Source organism: Melozone crissalis, unplaced genomic scaffold, assembly GCF_028551555.1.
Source record: "Melozone crissalis strain CALT ecotype California unplaced genomic scaffold, PUWL_Pcris_2 ptg000027l_1, whole genome shotgun sequence".
Taxonomy (NCBI): domain Eukaryota; kingdom Metazoa; phylum Chordata; class Aves; order Passeriformes; family Passerellidae; genus Melozone; species Melozone crissalis.
Window position 1 is genome coordinate 21,413,761 of NW_026535805.1, and position 25,790 is coordinate 21,439,550.

The window sequence follows — 25,790 nt, forward strand, 5'->3', positions numbered from 1 at the left end:
AAAATATTACCAGTCACTAAACTTACCTCCTTTTTCTATACATAATTTAGCAAGTGTCCTTTAATTTGATGCATAAAAGGATTTCCCACAAACATAAAACAAGTATATAACTGCGTGCATTCTTTTAGAAACCTACTCTAGCATGCTGGTTTAAGTTGACAGCTATATGAATATAAACAGGAATTATTAATTGAAATGCAACTTGTTATATCCAAGAAATTAGGTTTTCTTTAAGCCCAAAGAAATCCAGGACCTGTAGCATCACAGGAATGGAAAACAGCAAGAAAAACAATTAGGAAAAAATATTACATATTTGTTTCCATCTATGGGGTGCTAATTAGTTTAAAAGGGTGAGTGTCTCAGCCTGCCATCACCAAGAGATTACACAATCCACTCCTCCTTTCCGAAGCCTACACACATCTAGTCTTGCTTTTGTCCTTTTCTCATCCGTCCTATGCTTCCCCAAAGGGCTCTCCTTTCAGTACACAAGGAAAAGAAGGAAATCACTTGATAAAGCCACTTCATATCCCTATCTTGACTGGGAATGTTGCCAAGGATGTTTACAAAAAGCATGAGTAAGCTGTAATGGGATAAGCAGGTAAGCTGTTTTCTAAGCTTCTCTACTGACAGAGCAGCTCAGTTTTCCATGTATTATGCCACAGTATCTTTGAAACACTAATCTTCAGAGCAGTAATTTTCTAGTAAATGCTGAAACTAGTAGTGAGAAAATTTGTAAGATTCTGTATTTGTTCAAGAACTCAGTAAGATGAGGATTTACAAGCAAGTTTGGAGGGTTCTTCTGATACAAGCTCAGTATGAAAGGCAGGAGCAAATACTTAGGTACTGACAATTTTTTTAAATCTATTTTTTGCATAGAGTAACTTTTTAGACAGTCACAGGGACTTAATCTTTAGATGTGTTTTAGGAGCAAAACAACAAGTACTTTGTATCATCAACTCAAAGAAAGGCACCACTGTTCTGCGCGTATTTTTCTGCAGCATTTCAACTGGCCATAAGGACTTCCAGATATCTCTTCTATGGAAAAAATACATTCTGCTTTTGCATTAACCCAGGCCTGTCTATTAAAATTAACAAAATGAACTGCAGCTTTGTGGGTTTTTCCCCTGTGCATATAGATGCTGGTATCTGGAATTCGACATAGACTTTGCGCAACCACTAAAAGGAAAACTTGCAAAGATTAAATACGTCAAATGAAATACATTTCACTAAATGCAATCTCTTGCAACTAATTTGAGGTACTTTCAAAGCAAAGGTCAGACTGAGATAACATGATTACTGAGAAGTCAGAACAGAAATTCAATACTTTCTCTGGATTCCTAATCTGTTTCCTTTACGAAACACAAGAGTTACCAAGCCAGTTTCCTCTGATTCCTCCTCTAGGCTCGGATCCCGGACATGTTTTAAAAACATTTTCAAAACCAAAGGTGATATCTGATGCAAACGTCCAAAAAGAGGTCCTGGTAAGAATGAAAAAATGCCTGTCCTTCTTTTACTTTATTCTCTTTATTAAAATGTGTGAGCTTGTCACTTACCACAGCAAAGGTTTTCATTAACCTTTTGAGATGCACAAATGAAGCCTCAAGAATATGAAAACAGTCAGAAAAAAATATTTAATAAGAGCTCCTTCCCTAAGAGGTAAAAGTGGAATCAGAAATCCCCAAAGTTTTATGAAGTTTTATGAGAAAGTTCCTGACTTCCTGTCTCTGACACAAACCTCCCCTAATTACTGTACAAAAATTGCTTCTGTTTCTGCACTCTTGAAGAAAATCCACCTTCAGAAAGAGTAGTAAGAGATAACCATACCTGAGGGATTTGGACATATCATGAGACAGAGAGAAACTTGAGACCAAGGAAAATCATTCCATTACTGTAGCATGTAAAAAGAAACGGCAGACCTTGGAATGAAAACCGAGCAAAATTGTGCTGCTCCTAACAATCCTAGAATTAAGAAATATATTAATATATATTTAAAAATTATAAGCCTAGAGAGGTAGAGAAAATTTAGTAACACCAGGCTTCATTCTGCCTACTTATCAAAAGGAAAATAAGGTACAAAGATTAATAGATGACACTGAGTGTTGATTTCAGTGCCTGAAGTTCTACATAAAGACAATCACTCAGAAAAAGCCAATAATTTCTTAAGTCTGTAGAAGAGAGATCTTCAAAAACTCAGCTAATTAATTGTGGAGTTGTGAAAACTTCAAGAGAAAATATAGTATTATTTGAAATAATCTTTTACTTTAGGATGCGTCATAAAAGTAAAGGAAAACAATTATTGTAACTCCAGTAGTATCCAAGATCTTATATACATTTATTAAGAATGAAGACAATCTAAACCAAATATTCTCTCCCTTTAACTAGGTTTACAAGAAGAAAAAAGAAAATAAACAAGCTGAACTTCCAACATGACATTAATTCTTGAGGATTCTGTGTATATAGTTTTATTCTTTTCATTGTTTCTATTAAAATAACTATTTTGGCACTGCTAACAATCAGAAACCCAGTCAATTAATTTTTTTAAGCTGCCCCCAGAAGTATTGCTAGATTCTCTCAGTACTTGTATTTTCCTAGAAGTGCTCCAGAAGCATCTCCACATGTAGCTGATGGACAGCTAGATAAACTAAAAAATGCTGAATTCCAAATTATAACAAGCTACCCACATTTGTGAACAGAAACTGCATTGCCATTGTCACACTGCAAAGAAAACATTCAAATCACCTATACTATCCAGAAAAACATCTTCATTTTGGTGAGTTTCTTCAAAGTCTGTTTAAAAGAATCTTGTTTATGTCCCTATGAAAAAGGGCCATCTTGGCCATGTTTAGATAAATCTGAGTAGAAACATACAGTGGTAGTATTTATTCCAGAATTTGAGCCTGTGCATTCTCCAATCACAAAGACCTATTTGTGAAGTACAAAATTGCCAACATGGGCCAATAGCTCACTCAGTGTTTAGATCTAAAAATGGTCACAAAAAGATGCTGGGCTGGACAAATGACATATTTCTGTGATTTCCTATGTTTTTGTGACTCTACAATATTGTTCTGTCACACCTACTGTGAATTTTGAAGAGCCAAAATTGTTTCTATACCTGCTCAAACTGTGTTGATTCAAAATTTGATAACTTTTATTAATCAGTGCAACAAAGAGTTTTTAATGAAGGAAAAGACCCTCTCAGAACACGAGAAAATACTTGCAAATGCCATTTTCCTCTATTACATGGTGCCATTTTCTCTGTACTTGGATGAATATCTATATATTTACTGTACTTGGTATATACAGTTGGCTGCCACCTCAAACACTGAAATGTATCAGAGATTTATGGCCACTGTTTACTCCTCAGAAATAATTTTTTTTTTAATACAATCATATTGGTAAGTGGGGAGATGACAGTTATTTTCTCCAAAAATTGTTTTGGCCAGAGAACAGTTGTAAAACACAACCTGGTAATAGCAAACATTTGTAAAAACAATTATCTGTAAAACTAAAATTTTGTTTAAGAAAAGTAATAGACAATAGGGAGAACTAAGATTATTCTTCAAGGACATTTATGATTGACCATGAAACATATGATGGCAAGCCAGCAGGTGTCACAATGACATGGCTTCCTAGGTAATACAATGCCAAAAAAGCACATTCTCATAATTTAAAATTCCATTTGAAATAACCTCCTCTTCCAAAAGGGCATTCACTGTGTGGATCATGACAACTCTGATTTAAAAAGAAGGGTCACTGGGTACTTACTAGCTTAAAAAGTTGTTTTGACAAGTCTCCCCGAGTGTACTGTAAATCCAAAAATCACAGCCCAGCAAGTCCCCCAGAATAAACATCTCTTTGTTGCTATACAAATATCGTGAAGATATTTCCAAGTGTTCACAATGAACCCTCTTGGACTGAATTAGTATAAATGTAAGAAGTTTGTTGCCATCTCCCCACTCCAGTCACCAAACCCTGATGTCAGTTACACCCAATTGCTATAAACTCTTCAAAAATTCACAGGCATTTCTCCTCCCACACCTATTACTGAATCGTGTCTTATTAATTTCCTAATCCCTGTTGCTCATCAACACAATCATCCTTTTTTTCTTTCCCTTTCACTCCCTATACTTTATGACAGATGAAATTAAACCAGCATGTTAGGATAAGGACCAAGCATCCTGTGAAAGAGCTCCCTCCTGATGCATGAACAAACAATAAAACAGACAAATCATTCTGTCTTTGCATTAAAAAAAGAAATGTGAGAAAAATTTCTTAATCACTGTTACTCAGCAATTTCAACTAGAGAAACTTTTTTTTCCCTGTAGCCAAAGATCATCACTTATGGGTATCTCTGCATACTGCAGGTTGAAAGAAAGAATAAAACAATTTAGCTCAATACTGCAGCTAACATAAGTCTGAATAAGGTGCTGTCTCCAAAGAGTTTCAAAGATTGTTATTGTTATAACTGAAGAGACCTCTTGCAGCTTATCTAAGAAGATCCATAAACAACGTGCTATAGTATAAGAACCCAGTTTCTTTTCCAGCATATTCAAATGAGTTAAGACAATCTGACTCACAATTCTAAGAACAGGTGGTACATAAATCCCAGAGAGGCATAAGAGAAGCATAATGACAGACAATAGTGACCCTATTCTGTTGGACCAAAAGTCCATCTACTCGAATTTGTAGCCTATGACAATGGCTAGTAACAGCTCATTTAAAAAGGAAATAGGAAAAGAGCATGAAGAGTATGAAAAGGAGAGAAAACACAGACTACAGATGTACAGAGTATATTTACTCCAGTATGTCCTCAGAGCAATCAGATGCTTATGAATTTTCTCAGCTGGAGGCTGCATCAGGATCATAGTATGTAACAGCTCTTGATGAAGTATTTCTTCTTCGGAATGTGTCTAATCACTTTTTGAACCCATTTACATTTTTAACATCTCAAATATATTATGCTAATGGGTTCATAATTTAGGCATGGGTTGTGTGAAAAAGGACATCCTGTTGTTTCAAATCTGTAGTCAATTTGTTTTGCAGGGTGCCCTTCATTCTTCTGTTATGGAAAAGGTAAATCTGTCAACTGTCTTCATCACTACAGTCATAATTATCAAGCTTCTGCTAGAGTTCAGGTCTTTTGCAGAATAAAAAAATCCCTTTCTGTTTGGTAGCAGCACCACAAAAGTCATCATACTGTAAAGACAATAAGCAAGAAAGGCTTTATAAAGAGATAATATCACTATAAGAATTGGGGGTCCTTTTCTGGCTGAATTGAACTGGATGAGCTAGTCAGTGCAAGAAATTCTGACCTTGTTAACTCCCTCCACAATAACAACAAACTTCCTACAAAAGAACACAGGATCTATGAATAGCATAGATCCATAACTAAGCATCTTCAAATGTCATATAGTTAGATTAAAAAAATTCATACTTATCATTGGCTCAACACCAACTGACACTGGTTGTATAACCCACTATAATTTCCTGCAAAACCTCCTTACATCTGAGCTTTAAGTGTTGCACAGGGGAAAAAAAGAGCCATTTCCCTCAGAACTAGAGAAAATGACCACACACAACCTTTTCCTCTTCCATAATTGACAGTCAAACATTTTGCTCAAACTGCCTAAAGAATTAAAATAATTAAGCACAATTAAACTCAGTGGACTGTTAACCAGGTTTATTCACCATTGATAAAGTCAGGTGAAGTGGTTCCTCCAAGCCTCACATGATGCTAGTCAAATAGCCCACTGTTCCCCTCTTCTGTGCTGATGGGACCGTTAGCTTGTCACATATATTGTATCAACAAAGAGATCCACATAAAAAAAAAATACTTGCTTTCTTCCTTGTTTTTTGGACTTCTAGAAATATACATTAAAGACATCTACACATTTGGTTACCTTTGCTCTTCTATGTATCCTGAGGAGGTGGTATTACCTGTACAGAGCATCTGAACTTCAAATTAACCTCAAATTTCCACAGTGACTTAATAATGCTTCCTGTTTGTTTGCATCTGGCTAACCTCTCTATTTGTTCCCAAGCTCTAATGGCAGATTTTTCCACTGTAATCCTAGCATCCCTCTTTGAGCTGCAATAGCTAATTCAGTCTAGGCCTAAAGTAATGGAGGAATTAGGGCTGCAATTAATAATGTAGAATTAGGACTCTAATATCACCAGGTCCTGATTAACTTTGCACTCAAAGCATGGCTTGGATCTTGCCAATCTGCACTTTCCCAAAACAATATTTGGGATCAGATGAGAGGACGAACACCTGCCAGGACTACTCCAGATGGTAACTTGGATACAAGATCATATTTGGGTGTGAAGAAAAAGCAGTTTAGCCTCATAGATGTCGCATGCCATGCAACTAGGCCTCAGAGGCAAAGATCAACCAAACCTTTTTTTTAATCTGACACTTCATGAGATTCTTTACAATTTCTATGCATCTGGATTTAATTTTCAGGACAAATACAGTTTTACTATCCTAGTATGCATCCATTTTTTCAGAGAGCTTATGAAAATAAAAATTCCCCTCAGAATACTGAAGTCCTCTGTAGTGAAAATTGTCTAGGAATTCCATAGTTCACTTCCAAGTTCTTAGAACCTCAATAAACTTCAGGAGGATTTTTTTCTCAAATACCATGATTTTTCTGTCCAATATTTTCTCTTTAAAGGTCACTGAAAAGAGTTCATCTCAAAATTTGGTGGGTTTGCTTGATTTTGGATTTTTTAGTGTCTGAAATGTGAGTACATGTTTTGAACCAAATAATTTCTGTCTACATGCTTAATAACACCTTCAAAGTATTTGAATAATATTTGTGACACAAACAAAACTCAATGGCAGCTAAGCAGAGGCAACAGTGTTCATTTCTGTGTAATACATGTATTCCTCCTACAATATATTTAAACTAGTATCATCTCCTGAAGGAGCAATTAGGGAATGTATAGAAGTAAATCGATGGGAATGAAATCATACCTAGGCCTTCCTTTTGCTGAATGACGTGGCAATATAATTTAACTTTCGTTCATAAAACATGCAAAAAAATAAAAACAAACAAACAAAAAAACAACAACAACAAAAAAAACAAAAACAGTTTATTATAGTCTAGTTGAAAGATATTTGACAGGATTTATTTCATTGCCAGGACAAAGAGTATGAAGTAGTAATTTTTGGAAAAAGAACTTGATCTACCACTGGCCACCAGGACAAATAAGGGGAGATCTATGACTCACCATGAAAAGTACACACTTTAGATTAGCTGCACTAAATCTGATCTGATAAACACAGGAGAACTGGATTAAAATTCCATCTCATCATAGATATTTTAAAAGATAAAGTAACTGAATCACCATCATGATTAGCTAAATCACTACAGAATCACACTCTGAAAATTTTTTGGTCTTCAATAAGCCCGTACTGTGTCTGTGATTTACTGTTCTGTGTATGCTACCTGATTTCAAAGCCTTAAGACATTAGAGCAGTTTCAGAAGTAAAATTTCTGCTGAAAATCCTCACTAATAGCCAATATGAGGTTAAGTCAAATATCATTAATTGCTTCTGCCCACGGAAACATGAGAAACATCCATTTAGAGCACAGCATTAACATTTATATCCAACTAGACATCTCCAAGATGAATTTTCATTCATCCTCAGGGTTTCCTGTACTTCCTGTGATACAAAAGAGATGCAGAACTTCTATACATATATAATATACGGATAAGACATTGAGAACTTTGCTGAACTGAGTTTTCACTACTTGCATACAGAACATCCATGAATAAATATCCTTTCTTTGTGCGCATGTGGTGTAACAGACTATCACACTGTGCGACTGCATACTTCTCTTTCCTCAAAGATGTAAGTCTCATTTAATGGACAGAACAAGCAATGCTAACATCTGTAATTATTTTACATTTTGGCTTTTTATCCTTATTGGTCAATCTTTGATTACAGGTCTTGTCTAGCCAAGATTAATCAAATTAATACTTCTATACTTGGATTTAAAAGTCCCATAAAAGTTAATCACTATTCCCTTGTTATTTCTTTCTTTCTCAGCTTACAGATCATGGGAACATTCCAATGCAGGTAAAACAGGTTAGCTGACATTGACATAAATAATCATTATTAAAAAGTGTTGGCTACGTCGGTATACAGTCTCCACATACATCATCAGAATGGATCCTCTCCACCAATTACTGAGATTTTTTTTCCTCTTGTTGACTTGATTTTTTTTACTCTAAAAACAAAAATTAGTTTACAGGAGAGAAACAATCTGAAAACAAAGAACAGCGGGGCCAGACAACATTCAGGAGAACTGTCTTGCACAGGAGGGAAATGGTTTTGTATTGCACATAATTTTAATTAACCCATTATTGAAATACTATCTCTCTTATACTGCCCACTCTAGAAGGATATTGATCATCTAGAAATGTTCAAAATGTAAACTGAATAGAAATCGTAAGAAAAGTGAAAAATCTATTTCTCAGTGTGATAATAAAAGAAGCTCCAAGCCCCAATTTACCAAAAAATTGAGAAATTACAAAAATGAGCATCTGTTTCTTTTCTAATATGACTAGCAGTACTGCACAGAAAATGATTCTGTGAAGCCAGGCTTAGAAGTAAGGAGAAACAGTGGTTTTGAGCAGACAAAAAAAAACATAAACACTCCTAATACAAGCATAACAAAGACACAACAAACATTAGTGTAAGTACACATCGAGAATAATTGCTCTAGATATAATGTGATTAACATAATTAGTTCAAGAGGGAATTCAGACCAAGCAGTGACATCTACTTCCTAAGACCAAACATATCGTCATTAAAGGATTACCCTCTGCAAATCTCTGACCATCTAAACAATTCTAAATATGCAGAAGTCTAGAAAAACAGAAAAATCACCTCTTTCAGCTGACCCACTCAAAAAAACCCCAAAACAACCAGACAATAAACTCTCACACTGTTCAGCAAATTAAAAGAAAAAAATGTACCATGCAATCTTTTGTATTGTTGAACAAAAGACTTCATCATCACTCAAGACCTCAGTATTACCTACCAAGAGGCCACTGCTTAGTAATTCTGTACTATCAATACTTTTAAAAAATCCTATTCTTTCTTACCTAAATATCCTTTAACATTTTCTGTCCAAAATAACAGACTAACAACATAACAGGGACAACTTTTTCATTAACTCCTTCTCAATATTTTCACAGCCAAAATGATAACTTATAAGCTGATTTTATGATGAACTTTTAAGCTGATTTTCTTCTAATTGATTAAGAGAAAAAAATAAAAAAAATTGAACTGGTCACACAGGAAACATACCATTTCACCTCAGACAATTATACTGAGTCTTTCAGGAAATGATGCAGCAATAAAACCATTTTTAAAAGCAATGGCACAATACAACAGTCTCCCATGATACCTGCTTCTTCTGTATGCCTGACACACGTATTCCATTTTCATTATCTGGACTAAAATGGCATTCCTATGTAGAGCTCCACCACAGAACTGGGAAGTTCCTTCACCTGTCTGCCTCTGAAATACTGATACTAACATAAACCTTCTAGACACATGAGAAATGGTAACCTGCAAACGATGCCATACAAAAGTCTACCAAAAGTCTATCTCCATGGAAGTGAGGACTGTGCAAAACACACAGAGAAAGAGGTTTGACATAGTAAAGCTCCCTGCTGTCATCTTATTGCAAAGCTCCCATGCCTTCTCAGTGATTTCTCATGGGCAGCACTGACTCCTCCTTCACACCACAGCCAACAAACTCCAGCTCTCCCCTCACCCAGCTAACCCACTCTTTCATAACACCCATCCTTTTTGGACACAGCTGTGGTCTGTTAAGGGCAGGCCTGTTCCTAATCTTTGACAATTAGTGCAGCTGCAACTCCTCAGGGGTGAGATTACCTTCTGCACTATCTTTATTTTCTCATAATCTATCCCCCCACAGCTCCCAGATATTATCGCAACTTTTCTGATAAAAAACATTGACAATTGAGACAAATTTTGTCAGTCTGGATATTATCCCAGGAAAGTAGCACCTGTCAGTATCATAAGTTACCTTGGTTCAGACCAACAAGACCACCTAGACCAACATTTTGCATCAAATTGGCCATTGGCAAACACTGAATGAAGAGCAAGAACACAGCAAGCACTTCTTCCAGTTGGAATTGGAAAATACAACCTTTCTGTCTTATTTTGAGGAAAATTAAAAAATAAAATGCAAGAAAGGCATCAAAATATGTAAATAGTAGGGTTTGGTAGCAAGACGCCCTGCTTAGATGTCACAAACATAAGCACAGCAGGGGTACATCAGAATAAAACAGCATGTCGGCAGCATCAAGGAAATATTAAGACACCCTAATTATAAATCAAGGAGGTTGTTAACATGTTGCCATATCAGTTCCTCTGGTCTAGGCTGGAGAGAAGTCAGAATTGCAACAAGCTGTGGAGCATCACAGCAGTGAGAGTCTCCAGATTCCGGGTATCCTACCCCTACAGCTCTACAGCTCCTACCCTGCACGGCAGAACAGGTATCTCTGCTCAGTCAGTGCAAAAAGGCACAGTCCTCAGAAACTGACAAACCAAGAATAGGCTTCATTTTTTTCTTTGTAATTCTGGCAGCAAGCTGACATCTCTTTAGCATACACATACTGACACATATCCTCCTTACATGTATCTTTTTATATACACTATTCCCTGCTTATGGAAAGGCATGTCAGCCATCCTTTCACCTATTTAATAACCTTAGGCGAATTGCAAGTAACATGCCTCTATACACTACCTTTTAAAAGCAGGAATATATAACCTAATTCAAAGAGAAAACAATGGAATTGGAATAACTATGATCTAATGCAGAAATATGTACTTTGGTATTCCTTAACAATAAAAACCTAAGTACAGACTTGCTCCCTAAATAGAGCCACACATCAACACCTCTCAAAAACTCACTACTTCATCTCTTACACGACTGTAGCCAAATTTAAAGCTCACCATGCTGATATCTAAAAACCTGAAAATGCAGCAACAGAAATAACTTTTTGTACTTTTATTACTTATGTGAAACTTTATTGCCAATGATGCGGCCTAGTATAGTTCAAACATTACAGCAATGCCATACTTATATGAAGCAACTAATTTCTAATTACTTCATCTTTTTTTTTTTTAACAGATCAATTATGAAATATCAGGTTCCTGGAAATGTAGTAACTCAATTGCACTTGAAAGATGATAAGTTTTGGGTATAATCAGGGTCATATCGTATACTGAATGTACTACTTTCATTATTTTTTAAAATTTTATTTATTAATTACTGAACTACACATGTATTAACAATGACAAGGCACCTTAAGTTCCCACTATACATAGCTTTACATTTTTTGGCAAATTTGGCTGGAAAAAAATAATGTACACAGCTGTTAATGTGTCCAGATTCAGCAGTAATTAAGCACATGGTCATGTACTGTGATGAACATGAGGGCCATGGGAAGTGACGAGTTTCTTAAGTGATATAGGCAGCTTTCCATGTAGAAATTCTGTGTCAGTACAGTTTGTCCTTTCTTCTTAATATAAGAGGTAATTAAAAAGATTAGGAAAGACATCTAAAACATTCAGTATCAACAGTGTAAAAGATGCACATCTGGCTTGTAATCAATGTGCTTAGCCTCTTATTGTTGTGGAAGTGAAGTTTCAAATAATATAATTATGGTTGGAATTTATAAATATTTTTCTGATAAATTTGTTGGGAGATGAGGATCTATCTAGTAGCAGAGTTTAAAGCTTTCCTAATATTACGGTTCTGGCTACAATCATCTGCCACTTTTGCTTGAATGCTATGAAAGAGGACAATGGAAGAAGTCTCATGAGTTCTGTGAGTCCTATATCTAGGCATCTGGAAAAGAAAAGATCTCCTTCTGGCTGATTACTCTGCCATGATCTGGATAGCAAAAATTTAAAACTGAAGTGTTTGTGTATTACAAATAGAGTTGTTTGGAAATTCTGTGTGCAATAATACAAGGCCTGGGTTTGTTCTGAACATGTAATTTATCAGTAGAAAATAGTCAGAGTTCAAAAAATTGCAGTGAATACCCAAATATCAGCATAAGCAGCATTCCTTTCCAATGCTACCTTTGAAGTTTTTCTCCAATATACCAGGAAAAGGAATGAACCAGTTAAAGCAAAAAATGTCTTGTAATTCCAGATAGATTACCATCACAATCAACCTGTCATGACCAGATTTCAATCTATCAATTTCAACCTATACAAGAACTAACACACTGAGAACTCAATTCATTAGATTTTGGGATATAGTTATACCTTAAACACTGCAATATTTAATGATTTCCTTCCTTTTTAATAATTTAGGTTTAAAAAAACCCCAAACCATTTACAGCAATTAATTCAGTGAATCTCAGTCACAGATAAATTTTGGTTCATTTAAGTCTAAATCAGACATTTCAGTTCATGCTAATGAAATTCAGATAAACTACCCTGGCTGCAGGCCCACTGACTTCTGGCTGAAGAGTACACACAGCTGGATGTCTGTAAATCAGGCAGGACACAATTTCTGCATATAGTTTAATGACTGTTCTGCGTCACCAACGTGTAAGAGTACAGACACTAAGCCAGAGACCTCAAACAGCCTTTTGCCTGCCTGGCAACTTCCTCATAAAAACAAAGCTCACTTTTCCGGCTGTATCACATTACATGATGTGAGCATTTGTAAAGTAGACTAGACTGAAGCAAAAGGGATAGAGGGAAAATTATACCCCTACTGATGTAAAGTGACTTCAGCTACACAGTCACTTCAAGTCACCACAGATCTGTGCTGACACCAAAAGGATCAGTTCCATCCTCTCCCCCTTGTTTCTCAACGCCACCATAACTCAGGCAGTAGAATTTGTACATTCATAGCATGAAATGAGCAAATCATCTAGGAAATTTCTTTCCTAAAATATTGCTTTCTGAAAGATTAGGATATGTTGTTACCAGAAATATTTTATATGACCATAGGCTTTATCTTTCTACAAGAAATACACAGACAAGATTCATTAGTATCCATTACATTCTATAAACAAAATGCATTCAAATTATTCTGTTTTACTTGGCAAGTGTAGTTTTAAATCTGGTTGTGCTTATTTTTATCTAGAGTCCAGCACTGCCTCTAGAATCCATCTGCATGACTGCCTTTAGTGTAATAACTATGGCCGCCTTAAAGATCGCTGTCAGCAAATGGGAAGTAGCAGGGAAGGCAGAAAGATATGTAGGATGATAACAGAATGAAGCTAAATGCTAATGGTAGCATAACTATTGCTTGACACTTTGAATACAAGTTTGGGAAAAATTAGCCATAATATAGAATTTTTAAAGTATACAAAAAAATCAGACAAATCCCACTGCAGTACCTGTTCACATTAAAACTTCACTAGGATAATGTTCAGCAGTCCCTTTACTTTAGCAGTTGATACAAAAAGTTTCATGAGGACTTCCACAAAAATTTATCTTTCATTTATAGCCTTCTCCTCAAAAATTGAGCAACTGGTAATAAATTCCACTTAGCAAAATATGATTCTTGAAGCTAAAAATTCTCCAAAGCATTTATTTGGTTTTAGCATAAAGATCCTTAACTTACACTATGAAATGTGTTTCAAACACGGAGTGATTTCTAATAGTGATTTCAAGCACCTTAGATAAAATTATTATTTTTAAATGTGCATAGCTCATAAAAACAAGAAGTATTAATTTCTGGTAACATTAAAGTATTTTTCATCATCTTTTTACAAAAAGCATTGTCACAACCTATTCTCCTGATTCATAACACTGTTTTTCTGATTGCTGTTATAGATTATAACAATAGGCCTCCTGTGGTTCTGTAGTTTGAAAACTACCAGGAAAGTAGCAAACAGTCTATTGCTATACACTTCTAATCTGCTGGTAGGTAAGCTCTTTAAGCCAACAAAAATGTTTCCCACCTTAGCGTGATATGTAGTCATTACCACCGAAAATCTGGCTCAATATAGCCTTTTCTATTCCTTGTCCACCATCTTTTTATCTTTTTATAATTCTGCAGAAAACACTATCTTCTAGGAAGTAACAATAGGCCCTCTATTTAAAATAAGAATTATCATCAGAACTTAAACCCCTAAACACCTTAGAGGTCAGCCACTGAGCAAAACCAGTGTTTCTTCCCTAACCTTCTTGGTAATTTCCTCCTTTGCATTTTACCTGGTACATTACAATCCATTGTTAGAATTGCATGGATCTTATGTTTACAGAAAATCTCACCAATAACCAATTTAAGATCATTACAAAATTTATGATCATTGTCAACACAAGCTGGCTCAAAACAAAGTTTTCTGGGTCAATTTAGCAAGATATTTTACCTAAAGCAACACAACAGAAATACCTCCAGAATTTAACACACTGAGTTATAACATCTAGGTCAACATTCTTATCTAAACTTGACTTAATTACATGTTGCAAGTAGGAACTTTTGAGATGGTATATCCAGTAATTTACTGAGGCATACTGGATAATTTTAATTTAAGTCTTACCAATTTTTGATCCAAGAAAACCAAGTAATGTTTTCAAAATAGACACTACAGGTTGATAGACAGTATTTGCAATTCAAAATGGGTAAACTAAACTTCCAATATTAATACCAAAATATTTCAAAATAAAAATACCAAAAGGTTCAATCAAAAAATGGCAGAACCTAAACACAAAAATTACAATATTCAAGTTATACCAAAACCAGATTTCCTTTTTAAATCTGAAAATAAGCTGTTCACATGAGCTGCTCAAAGCTAAATATTAATCACAAATAAAAACCACTTACCTTCTTGTCTGTTATTTTTCCTTTTTAGCCATTTTTCCACAGTTTCTGCACTTACACTTTCTGACACAAACTCATCCAGTACCTGGGGGTGAAGAGAAAGATACGCCTTCACTTTTTCATCTGTTAAGCCTGAAAGAGAGAACATTAATAGATTACATTATTGGTGTGAACTCCCTCATATGAAGAAAATACCTGGAGACCAGCAAGAATCAATATCCCTTTGTTTAACATACTGATTGAATATATGACTATTTAAATAGAACAGAGAGAGCAATATTCTGTCAAAAAAATGAGCTGCATTGTAGAAAATAGAAGAAGCAAAGTGTAGCCATACAAGATACTGTGTACAAAAAGTCCCCTGAAGGCATACACAGAAACATTACCCAGGGGAAATAGCCAGGTAGGAATTCATGACTATGGTTGTGACTATAAAATTATTTCCAAGCTATGCAGGATGATATATTGATAAGGAAACTGGTTAGAAAGAGATAGAAGAAGGTGAGCCGGGATGTCTCACAGAGCACCAAATTCAGTGTTCTCACTGCAAATGGCAGCAAAATCAACACAAACTATTATACAACACCAAAATCATATGCAATTTTCAAATACTAGAATTACTTAAGTTACTTTAGATGTACAAACTGTTTTCACAGGCACGCTTCCATTGCTTTAATAACTTAGTTATCAAAATGAAAATAATTGCAGATAAAATGTATTTATAATATCTGCAACAGAAAGAAAACTCAAGTAAACATTTCAGAAAAAGAAGAAATATTCAGAATCTCAGATCCCTTACATTCATAAATAAATTTTCAAACTCACAAAATTATAATCTGATTATACACTTTGCAAATCTCCCAAACAAAATGACTGGCCACAGGCAGGTGAACCCAGCAGTGCTGGGGCTGTCCTATGGGGGAAGCAATAGGAAGAGCCTGTCCTGAGGGACTTGGCTCCAGGCTACCATAGAGGGAACAGGCACTCCTGGGCAAAAGCCTTAATGAGATATGAGGGGAAGAGAAGTAACAACAACTGTAATGACTCTAATGAGATATGAGGGGAAGAGGAGCAGCAACAACTTCAATGACTCTAAAAATGCCATCTTCTCTTGTGTTTTGCATATTTAAATATAATAGTAAATTCTCCACAGAAAGCAGCCAGGCTTCAGCAGAAAAGAAACTCCGCCTGAACAACACTGACCTCTTTCAGAGAGGTACAAAATGAGATCAATTCTCCTATTTTGTGCTTTGCACAGTATCAGATCGTGATGAACAGAGGCGCAGTGCAATTTGAATGTTGATCAGTGATGGTAAAATTTAAGATCTCTTACAAATGTTTACTGTGAAAGTCTTCAGGAAGCAATACCAGAAGACAAACCAAGAGCTCTCATCTGTAGAGCATCAACCACCTACACCACTTTCCTCGCACCAGCTGCACCACATCCCTCACCCACATCTGCCCCCAAGAGCTCAAAACTGCGTTAAAATACCCTTCCTTTTAACCCAGAGGTGCAACTCCTGCTGGATATCATAACCTCAAAGAACATCATTGCTACTTAAGGCAATTGCCCATACATAACTCACTTGAATAACAGCTTATCGAGCATCCTGAATTTTGTTAGTGAAGAAGAAAAGGTCTATCATAAATCAGCAAGACAAGTAGATAATCAGCAAGTGGGGTGAAAACAAGCAAAACTCTACTATGTTGATTGTTTAACCTTAGGTGAAAGCTTGTAGAGTTAGATCATAATGCAGCTATAAAGAAGTACAATCACGAAATAAACAAGATAATTTTAAAGCTAGTTCAGGGATTGCCTCATGTTCTAAAAAAAAAAAATCAAAATCATTAATATAATTCTGTAATTTGTTCAAATGAGAAAAATGTAGACCCTAAAAAAGGATTTCTAATTTCATAGTGAGAAAATTAAAGGTGTACCACATTTTAAAGATTTAGCCATCAAAATGTCATCAAAATTTATCTGCCCTTTAAGTTCTACATGAAAAATGATCAAAACAGACTTGTCATAAAATGTCTGCTAGTTTCAAGTTGTCTTTAGAGTGGATAGAAACACTTTTTTGCTTCTAGTAAAAAACTATGACCTGAAAAGATTGTAAAATTGGCAACTGAATTGGAATTGGAAAGGATCGATTTGTTTTTTCAGTGAAAATAACTATTTTTTTCTTGATCCAAACCTTTATATATTGTAGGCTTTGTAAGAGACACATCAGAATTCAATAAAATGTCAATTAGAAATAAGACTTCAGTCTACAGGTCTCAAGTTTAATATCCAGATATTGTGCAACTTCAGCAACCTAAAGCTAAAAACTCTGCTTTAACCTTATACAGAAAAGTAATTGATGGAGCTGATATAAGAATTCCTAAACAGTCTTTAAATTACCCGTCTTTATTTCACTAAAGGTATCTGCGCACGTGTTCTTTCTCAATGTGGGATTTGTAGATGGGAGCAAGAAGAACAAGATTTACAACTATATTTGCAGAGTTAAAAAGGAGTGACTTAAACCTATTTTCTACATAGATTAAGGCAAACTTATTGGTCAGCTCCCAATTGTTAGCTTGCTGCATCAAAAAACATACCCTGCAAGCATACACACAAACTCACAACCAAAATTAACAATAACAAATTGTAACTTCACAAAATGTATAAATACCAGTCTTTTCAACGAAATTTTAATGGTTTGTGTTTTATGTGCATTAAGGCTAAAAAGTGTTGTAAAGATGCCTGAATGTAAGAGCATTTTAAAGCTATGCATAAGCAATTATTTTATGGCATATGGAAAGCCTTCTTGATTGTAAGGTGCACATTAGAATAAAGTTATTGCATAACAACATGCACACACTCGCCCTCTTGAACATTCACATGCTCCTAAAAACTTCTAGTACATATATTTTTGTTAAATATTATTGACCTCTCTATTGAAGCATTGCAATCCCTTAATTCTGAAAAAACATTAAAAAAAACCCCCTATTTGAATATTTAGAGGCAATGATTATTAACATTTACATAAAAAGGACAATAACACACCCACACTCAGGAAACTAATGTTTATCATGCCAGTCAGGTGCCATTTACAGAATAACAACAAACATAACACAAGCCAATGCCGGTTATTAATTTTTCTGTTACTAACGTATTGGTTCTAAATATTTGGGGCAGCAAACTTTTCTACATTCACTCACATTAGAAATATTTCTCCTCTACTACTTCTCCCCTCACTGCTACTTCCCATGACTTCCAGTAATGCAAGGACTTCTCTCATTCTTGTTCACCATTTCTTGTGTGGAGCATCAAGCGTATATATCAACAGTGCCTAGCGAAGGAAAAGGCAGCAGTGCCCACATTCTCAACTGTGTTGGTCTATACATTTCCTCCCTAGCAGCCCAAACAAAAACTCCCCTCACTTCATTTGATGCATCCTCAGAAAGCATCACCTCTTTTATCTGGAACCCATCTGTCCTCTGACAGAGCTGTGAAAGTCCCCAAAAGGAACCATCACTCAGGAGGGCTGAACTCTGGCCACTCAGCAGGCCAGAAAGCACAGAAAGACTGGAATAATTGCTCTGGGAATTAAAGGAGGAATCTGGCATTTGATTTGGATGTCCATTCATTCCATTTCTGCAGTGGAGTTTACCCTCCATGCATATATCCTGTTTAATTAAAAACACACCAAATCAGCTTTCTCTCTTGTATTCTTATTTTAAAATTATCAACTCACATTTCAGTGCTGCTGACTCAACTTGCTGTTGTTGTGTTTTATGCACACATTAACTATTTGTTCTGAATTTGTGATTTAAAAATGAAGGATATACACATATCAGATAAGCTCTTCCTCTTTTCATTCCCCTCCGAACAAACCCAAGCTACAGCTGCCCAGCACTTGGGGCAGTCCAGCACTCACTTCCTGACCACCACACCCAGCTACAGCTACGCTGCGTAGATCTCAAAATGCTCTCTTTGGCCATACCATCTGCTTCTGTGGTTTATAACTCCTTCATCCTTACTATTAAGCTTTCTTGATCTCCAGCAATGAAGCTGATGGAAAAGTGCCTCAGCTGAGGTTGACTGCCTGCTGGGAACAATCCCTGACCTGACCCTACTACAGAGCAACATTTGAGACCTGCCCAGGACATCACTAGCTGGCTTGGAAAATGCAATGCCAAGAACCATTCTAGACAGAAATCCAATTCTAGTACATAAGAATGCTCCTTTGCACTATTTACTAACTCAGATGTAGCAGAACTGGGTTTAAAAATAAAACAAAAGCCTTCAAACATCAATTATCAGTAATTATTCCTTGCCTTTGAGCCAGAATTCAACAGCCTTTCTTTAGACAAAAAAAAAAAAAATTATAAAGTAAAAATCACTAGACAATCATATTTTTGCTTTCAGCTTTTTATGCTGCCTAAAATATTTTAAAAATTTCTGAGATATTAGATAACCTGTGTATTACTGAATCGATTAATGGCTCTGCTCTCTGACTCTTAATCCATGTCACACTGCACTCTCCTCTGAGAATAGCTTCACTGAGCTCAGTATAAAGCAGAACTGACTGTGAATGAGCTGAAAGAATTGAAGCCCAGAGCTATGTTTAAAAATCTGCTCCATTTAGCAACATGAGTCACACACGTCATTAGCAATTCTTGCAATTTTTTCATTAGTGTTGCGATATTTGGTCTTTTTTCTAAAACCACTAACTTAATCAAACCTCATGATTAGGCAAGAATTTTAATTTTCACCTAAATTGTCTGCTTCCCAGTCTGGGGGGCACATGGGGAGTCAGGAAAGAAGGGGTAAAAAGTGATGAGCCAGCCTAATTCTTACAAAGGGTCAGCATTTTATTCTTGAGCAGCTAATCTCTGACAGACTGCAGTCATTGCTTCCCTCCCAACCCTTTTTTCCATTTAGACAGGATCAAATTATTTGAAAACACATTGTGAGGATGTACACTGGTCATTGTAAGAAGTCAGGTAGATTTTGTATATCAAGAAGGCTTTTACCAATAAACACAAAAAGAAATAACTATAAATACTGTCAATGTTGCATCTGTTAGCAACAACAACAACAAAGTAATTCAAACAAAAAAAAATACAATAATTAACTTGTTTGGTTTAATAAGCAATTCTTCCCTGAAATTAGAGAGGCCGCAGAATCACAGTAAATATAGGCAAAGTCTTCATTTCTCCACATAGCTAAAAATGCCTAATTTGAAAATATTTTTTTCTTATCTGAAATACTAAAATTATGAAGAGCAAAGCGCCACACTTCCTCAAAATCAGCATTTGAAAATGAATGTCATATGTCATACTTGTATGAAAAAAGAAGACTTGAAATATGTGAAAGTCATCCAGAAGACCTAATTTGAGCACAGCTTTGCCTATGTACTCCTTTATCTAAAGCAGTCTTGTCCCATCTCTTACTTACACAAAGATCACCTCTCTGTATTTTTCTGCAGAACTTTATAAGTGATATTTGTAGTTATTCTCAAAAGCATTCAAGGCATGTGTGTACATTGCTTCATTTGGATTAAGCATTAATCCCATTAAATCAATCCCTTCTTTGTTCAAAGCATCAGGATTCAAAACCACAGGCACAGTCAGTTTTGAAATATCCTTTTCAAGTCAGACTTTTTATCTTAATCCATTTAAGTACACAGGAATGTAATGTGACCAAGTGCCCAAACCCTCTGAAACCTGACATTACTGGTCTGGCAAAAAGTATAATCACTAACAAGAAGCCATCAGAATGGTCAAACCTCTTTGATTGCTCTTTTCTTGAAAAATCAATTCACAAGCTTGTCTGTGAGCAGCTCCAGTCACCTTTTTTGCCCCTCCTCCCCCAAATCTCTTCTAGATTGCTAAAAACAGCCCAATACATGGCCCCAGCATATCACCAGTGAAAACCAATAATGCAAAATACCTCACTGCTGATTTAGGTATTTTAAAAGGGTTTATGTTTGTTTCACAGATAACACATTTTACTATTAACTGTTTCAAATCTTCATTCAAAGGTGAATGTTAAATTACATGAGCCTCCAATAACTGCCTAAACCTGCAGGATTTGTATGCATGTAAATGACAGCTGTAGCCACATGACATCTAAGACAGGATGCCAGCAGCACTGCTGAAGTTTAGAGAGAGAAAATAATGACCAGCTCAGCTAAACAGAACTGGAATGTGCTCATACAAAAAGAATATCAACAACCACCACATCCTGTATCCTGAAATTCAAACCCCATATTCCTGATGAAAAAGCCAGGGATGCACTTGAACATGCCAGATGCTAAGGCATGGACATCAGGCCTCGAGTTTCCACCAACTTTCATGGTGGTTTTTCTGATATTATCAGCACCTTGCAAGCCTGAGTCCTAGACATCTGCTGCTTATGTCTCCCAAAATCTAACACTCAAGAACTGCACAGTACTAGCAGCTCTGAGCCCTGCTTCAGTATTAACATAAAAAGCAAAAAAACATATAAAATTCCTGATGAAATCAGGTTTCATTAGCTAGAGCTAAAAGTCCTATAATCCTTCCATAGGAATTATATGTATGCCTAATGGAGTTAACATGTTCTCAGTTTGAATATTCATTTTTCATGGGGTTTCAAAACACTCTTCAACTCGTCTGAATGGCATAATCCTGTATGTATGCTGTTATGCTGTAATATCATCCATTAGTTAATGCATGGAGCTTTTTAAAACTCTGTCTTACTTTCCTGGTTTGAGAGGAGCTTTTCTCCAGTTCTCATTAGCACATTGGAGTAACTCCGAGGGGTCTGTAAAAAGCTTCATTCTGCTTCCAGGTGCATGATGGAACCAAATTTGGAAATTTAATTAACACTCTGCAAAAAGCTAACAAAAGGACTACAGACATGCTCTAGGACTTGCAAATTGTAATCAAATAATTTCAAACATTTGCTGGAGAGATTTATGTATCATCTTAAGGTTACTGATAAAAATAATTATTACCATATTATAAGTAAAGCATTATACTGAAGTAGGTTAAAATGTATTCATAGATGTAGAAGGAACATCTCAGTATAATTATCTGCCTTTTTCTTTCTCTTGTGCAACCTACAGAGCCAGGGTACCTTGCTCCTGCCCAAAATATACCTGAAGATTTATGCATATCTTAATAAAGACTAAATAAATACCAAAATACATTAATAACTCATTATGAAGTATGCAAAGTCCCTCAGAACATGCACATAATTAATATCTTAAAAGAGTATATACAGTTTCAGATTAAACTACTTAAAGTCAAATGATTAAGCAAGGTTAGAATGCCCTCACTCTTCCCTTGAGAACAGGTGTTGGGACCAAGTTCTTGATTTATGTCTTCTCCAGTAATACCTTCTGGTTGATGTAATGTCTTCCTCTCACCTGACACCTAATCCTGGAGTAGCTCCCTTTTTGACTGAACTCTTCTGTCTTAAAAGTTTTCCCATTCCCTTTATTACCAGTCTTTTACTGCTGATTTGTTAATTAAACTTTTGTGAATAAAGTTATGTAAATCCTTTATAATATACCTACCAATGTAAGTGTGCACTCCTGTTTATAAACTGCACCTTAACTTAACACCTCCACAAACAAGATCCACTGTGATGAAACCTTTGATGGATACTACATGCCTGTTCCAAGTCTCATTCTGTTATTTCACCAAACTGGAGACAGAGAATGTTCTTCCTTCTGAAAGGAGCACCCCACTTCACCTGAACACTTGGATTAGTAGGCATGTTAGGACAGTTTCCCAGAGCATAGGACTCTTCTGGAATAACACCTACACACAGTCAAATAACATGCTACTTAGCAACAAGACTGGACGCCTGAGAGTCTCTGCTTTGGTGATACCAGGACCCTATCTGCAGCACCACAGAGCAGGATTTGTCATTCTTTTTAAATCCTCTCCAAACTTAAAGGCTTAGGATGCTTAAAGAGAAACGCAGTCAACATCCTTTACAAAATGAGAAGGTACAAAACCCAGAGAAACTGGCCACTAAAAAGTACTAATAGAATAAATATAGCACAGCCACATCCAGAAAGGTTTGATCTGGTTCATAGGAAACTCTTCAAAAGCAAAATATGCTAGCCCAGCACTTTTCTAGACATCATGTATAAAATAAAACATTTAGAAAAATATACAAATTAGTCTAAATTATGAATTTCACATATTCTGCAAATTATATTTCTTCAAGTCCTGCATCCAGTTCATTTATGAAGATGCAGAAGAGCACAGACCCAAGGATGGCACCCTGTGGAACCCCCCTAGTGACAGGTCCCCAGTCTGATGTCACCCCATTCACTGTAACCCTTTGTGCCTGGCCCGTGAGCCAGTTGTTCATCCATTACCTAACACTGTTATCCAGCTGTGTTCTGGACATTTAGTCCAGCAGGATCCTGTGAGAGACAACATCAAAAGCTGTGCTGAAGTCAAAAAAGACAACCATGCATAAACCTGATGAGTTGTTGAACGGAAAACTTTAGAAAGGATGCAACAAGCAGGCTGGAAGGTGCTATTCTTATTTGATCTACAAATTAGATATGATATTTACAGGTTCATTTGTTTAAAGACAGAAAGTGCTGCCAAGATCCTGACCTATTGATTAACACAAAGGGTGTCGTCTCCTAGATGTACATGAAGCCTAACAAATTGAAGGCTGAGATGGTACACATATTTTTTTTAAAAAAGACATCTGATTTCAAATAAAAGACTAAGCTGTAAAAGAGTTTAGTCCAGTCTCCAATTAATCTCTTCAGGTTACTAATAGGTATAAAATGGGTGTACCTATTAAATAAAGAAATAAAAAAATTTAAATCCCATTCTAATTGCAGTATCGATTTTTCTTATTTTACCTTCTGGCAATTAATTTTTTTTCTTTCCTACTTTAATGATTATCTTGAAAGAGTTTTCAGCATTACAAATCAATTCTTCATAAAGGTACCACTGGTCTGAATGAATAACATCTATCCTCTTTACACAGTGGAACAGGCTCTAATTTCTAAATTATAACACTGTATTCCTACAACATTTCACAATTCCAAAGAGATTTAGCTCCAAGTATCCATATTCAAATATTCAACTATTCCTACAGTAGTTTCAGAAAATTCTCTAACCTAATTCAAGCACCTTGACAAAAATTGCAATAGCTAAAACAAGAAAAGAACTTCTAAAATATAAAAGCTTCTAAAGACCATCCAAAAAACCAAGTTTTCATGACAGAGACTCCAGCTTTATCACTTGAATGTTAGAGGGTACATCACAGCCTTCCCTTAACACCACCAAAAGAGCTACACAGCAGACATTTTAGCAATACAGTTGAAATACAAAAAGATGGCATCACATAATTGATCTTTGAAACTGCTTTTTACTCTACTTTTTGTATTACTGTAAAATATAGATGCAAGGTGCCTCTTTATACAAAATTGAACTTTGACTGACATTTAAAATAAAAAAAAAAAACAACCTATTTAATTCTTTTGTGGGGAATAGAAAGCATACCATCAGACTAATTAGGCACTGAAAGTAAAGCACTGACTCCATCAAACTGTCAGAAAAAAGTTAGAGACTCCAATTTATTTAAAACAGTAGCAAGGAAGAGAATTATTTTCTTTTTTTCTGTCAGCCCTTTTTTTCAGCTGTATAAATGAACAGAAGGAAAGATGATTTTCAGAGATGCTATCTCTGCTCAATTGTACGGTGATGGATGTAATGATATCTCTATGTCAGTAAAGTACAGCCTAGGAAAAGCAGTATAATTTGAGATATTTAAAAGAATATGCTACTGAAGTAAAGGAGGTTTGAAGTGATAATTAAATACTGTGTTACATACACTTGTATTCTACAGACAAGGACATATTGTGCAACCCTTATTTGCACTGGTGAACACTTACAGGAGTAGTCCCATTGACGTCAGCGAGACTACTTATGTGGGCAAGAGCTCACTAACATGTGAAAGGTTGTGCAACAAAGCCCCAAACACGTCTCATTCCACACATTGTTTCAAGCTTTGTTCTTCAACCACAAATTTTTCTCTAATAGTGTTAATAATATTATTTCACTAATATTACCACTCAGAAAAATATGTAAGAGCGTAAAACTTGTTTAGTGGTATCTGACATACTCTGGTTTTTCAGCTAGATACCAAAGCAGAGGCACACAAGAATTACAGATTCACTGAGGATGGCAGGCACCTCTAGAGATTACCACCAAAGCCACCCTCTGCTCAAGCTGCGGTGGGTTTCTCAGGGTCCTGGTCTGCCAGCTTTGAGTATCTCCAAGGATGGAAAGAGACTCCACACCTCCTCTGTGCAGTCTGTACCAGTGTTCAGGTGGTTTTCTGTGTTCAGGTAAAAATCCCTGTGTTTCAGTTTGCACCCAATGCATTTTGTCCTCTTGCTGGGAACAGCCAAGAGGAACCTGAACTGGCTCCATCTGTTTTACTTCACCCTCCACAAGATACTTATACAAACAGATAAAATCCCCTCCGAAGTCCTTCTTTCCTTCAGGCTGAACAGTCCAGTCCCAATCATCCTTATGCCCCTTTGCTGGTCTCACTCTACTATGTCCACATGTCTCTTGCACTGGGGAGTACAAAACTGGGCCCAGTACTCAAGATGTGTCTCACCAGGGCAGGTTAGATGGGCAGGATCACCCCTCAACCTGCTGCCAATCCTCTTCCTAATGCTGGGATGGATGCTGCTGGCCTTCTTTGCTTTGAAGGCACACAGCTTGAGAAGCTTCAATAGATTTATAGGAAGAAATGCTATAGGGATTTCTACTTCCTGGCAGGTGAAATAGAAGAAAATACCTTCTACTGACTTGGATGTTGGCAGCACAGAATAAAAAAACAACATATGGTGTTGGCTGATTTTCCAAAAGCTTTCACTGCTGTGGCAATGCTCTATGCATGCAATCTCATCTGGCAAAACA

At 36.0% G+C, this 25,790-nt stretch overlaps 1 protein-coding gene across 3 annotated transcripts in view; it reads right to left on the bottom strand.

Moving 5' to 3' along the window:
• PDE10A (phosphodiesterase 10A) overlaps positions 1-25,790 on the bottom strand; it is a 342,086-nt gene that overhangs the window by 78,374 nt on the left and 237,922 nt on the right. For all 3 annotated transcript variants that reach the window (XM_054279385.1, XM_054279384.1, XM_054279383.1), the window contains one exon: positions 14,847-14,975. In XM_054279385.1, coding sequence (XP_054135360.1) covers positions 14,847-14,975 — 129 coding nt within the window. The remainder of the gene's footprint in view (positions 1-14,846; positions 14,976-25,790) is intronic.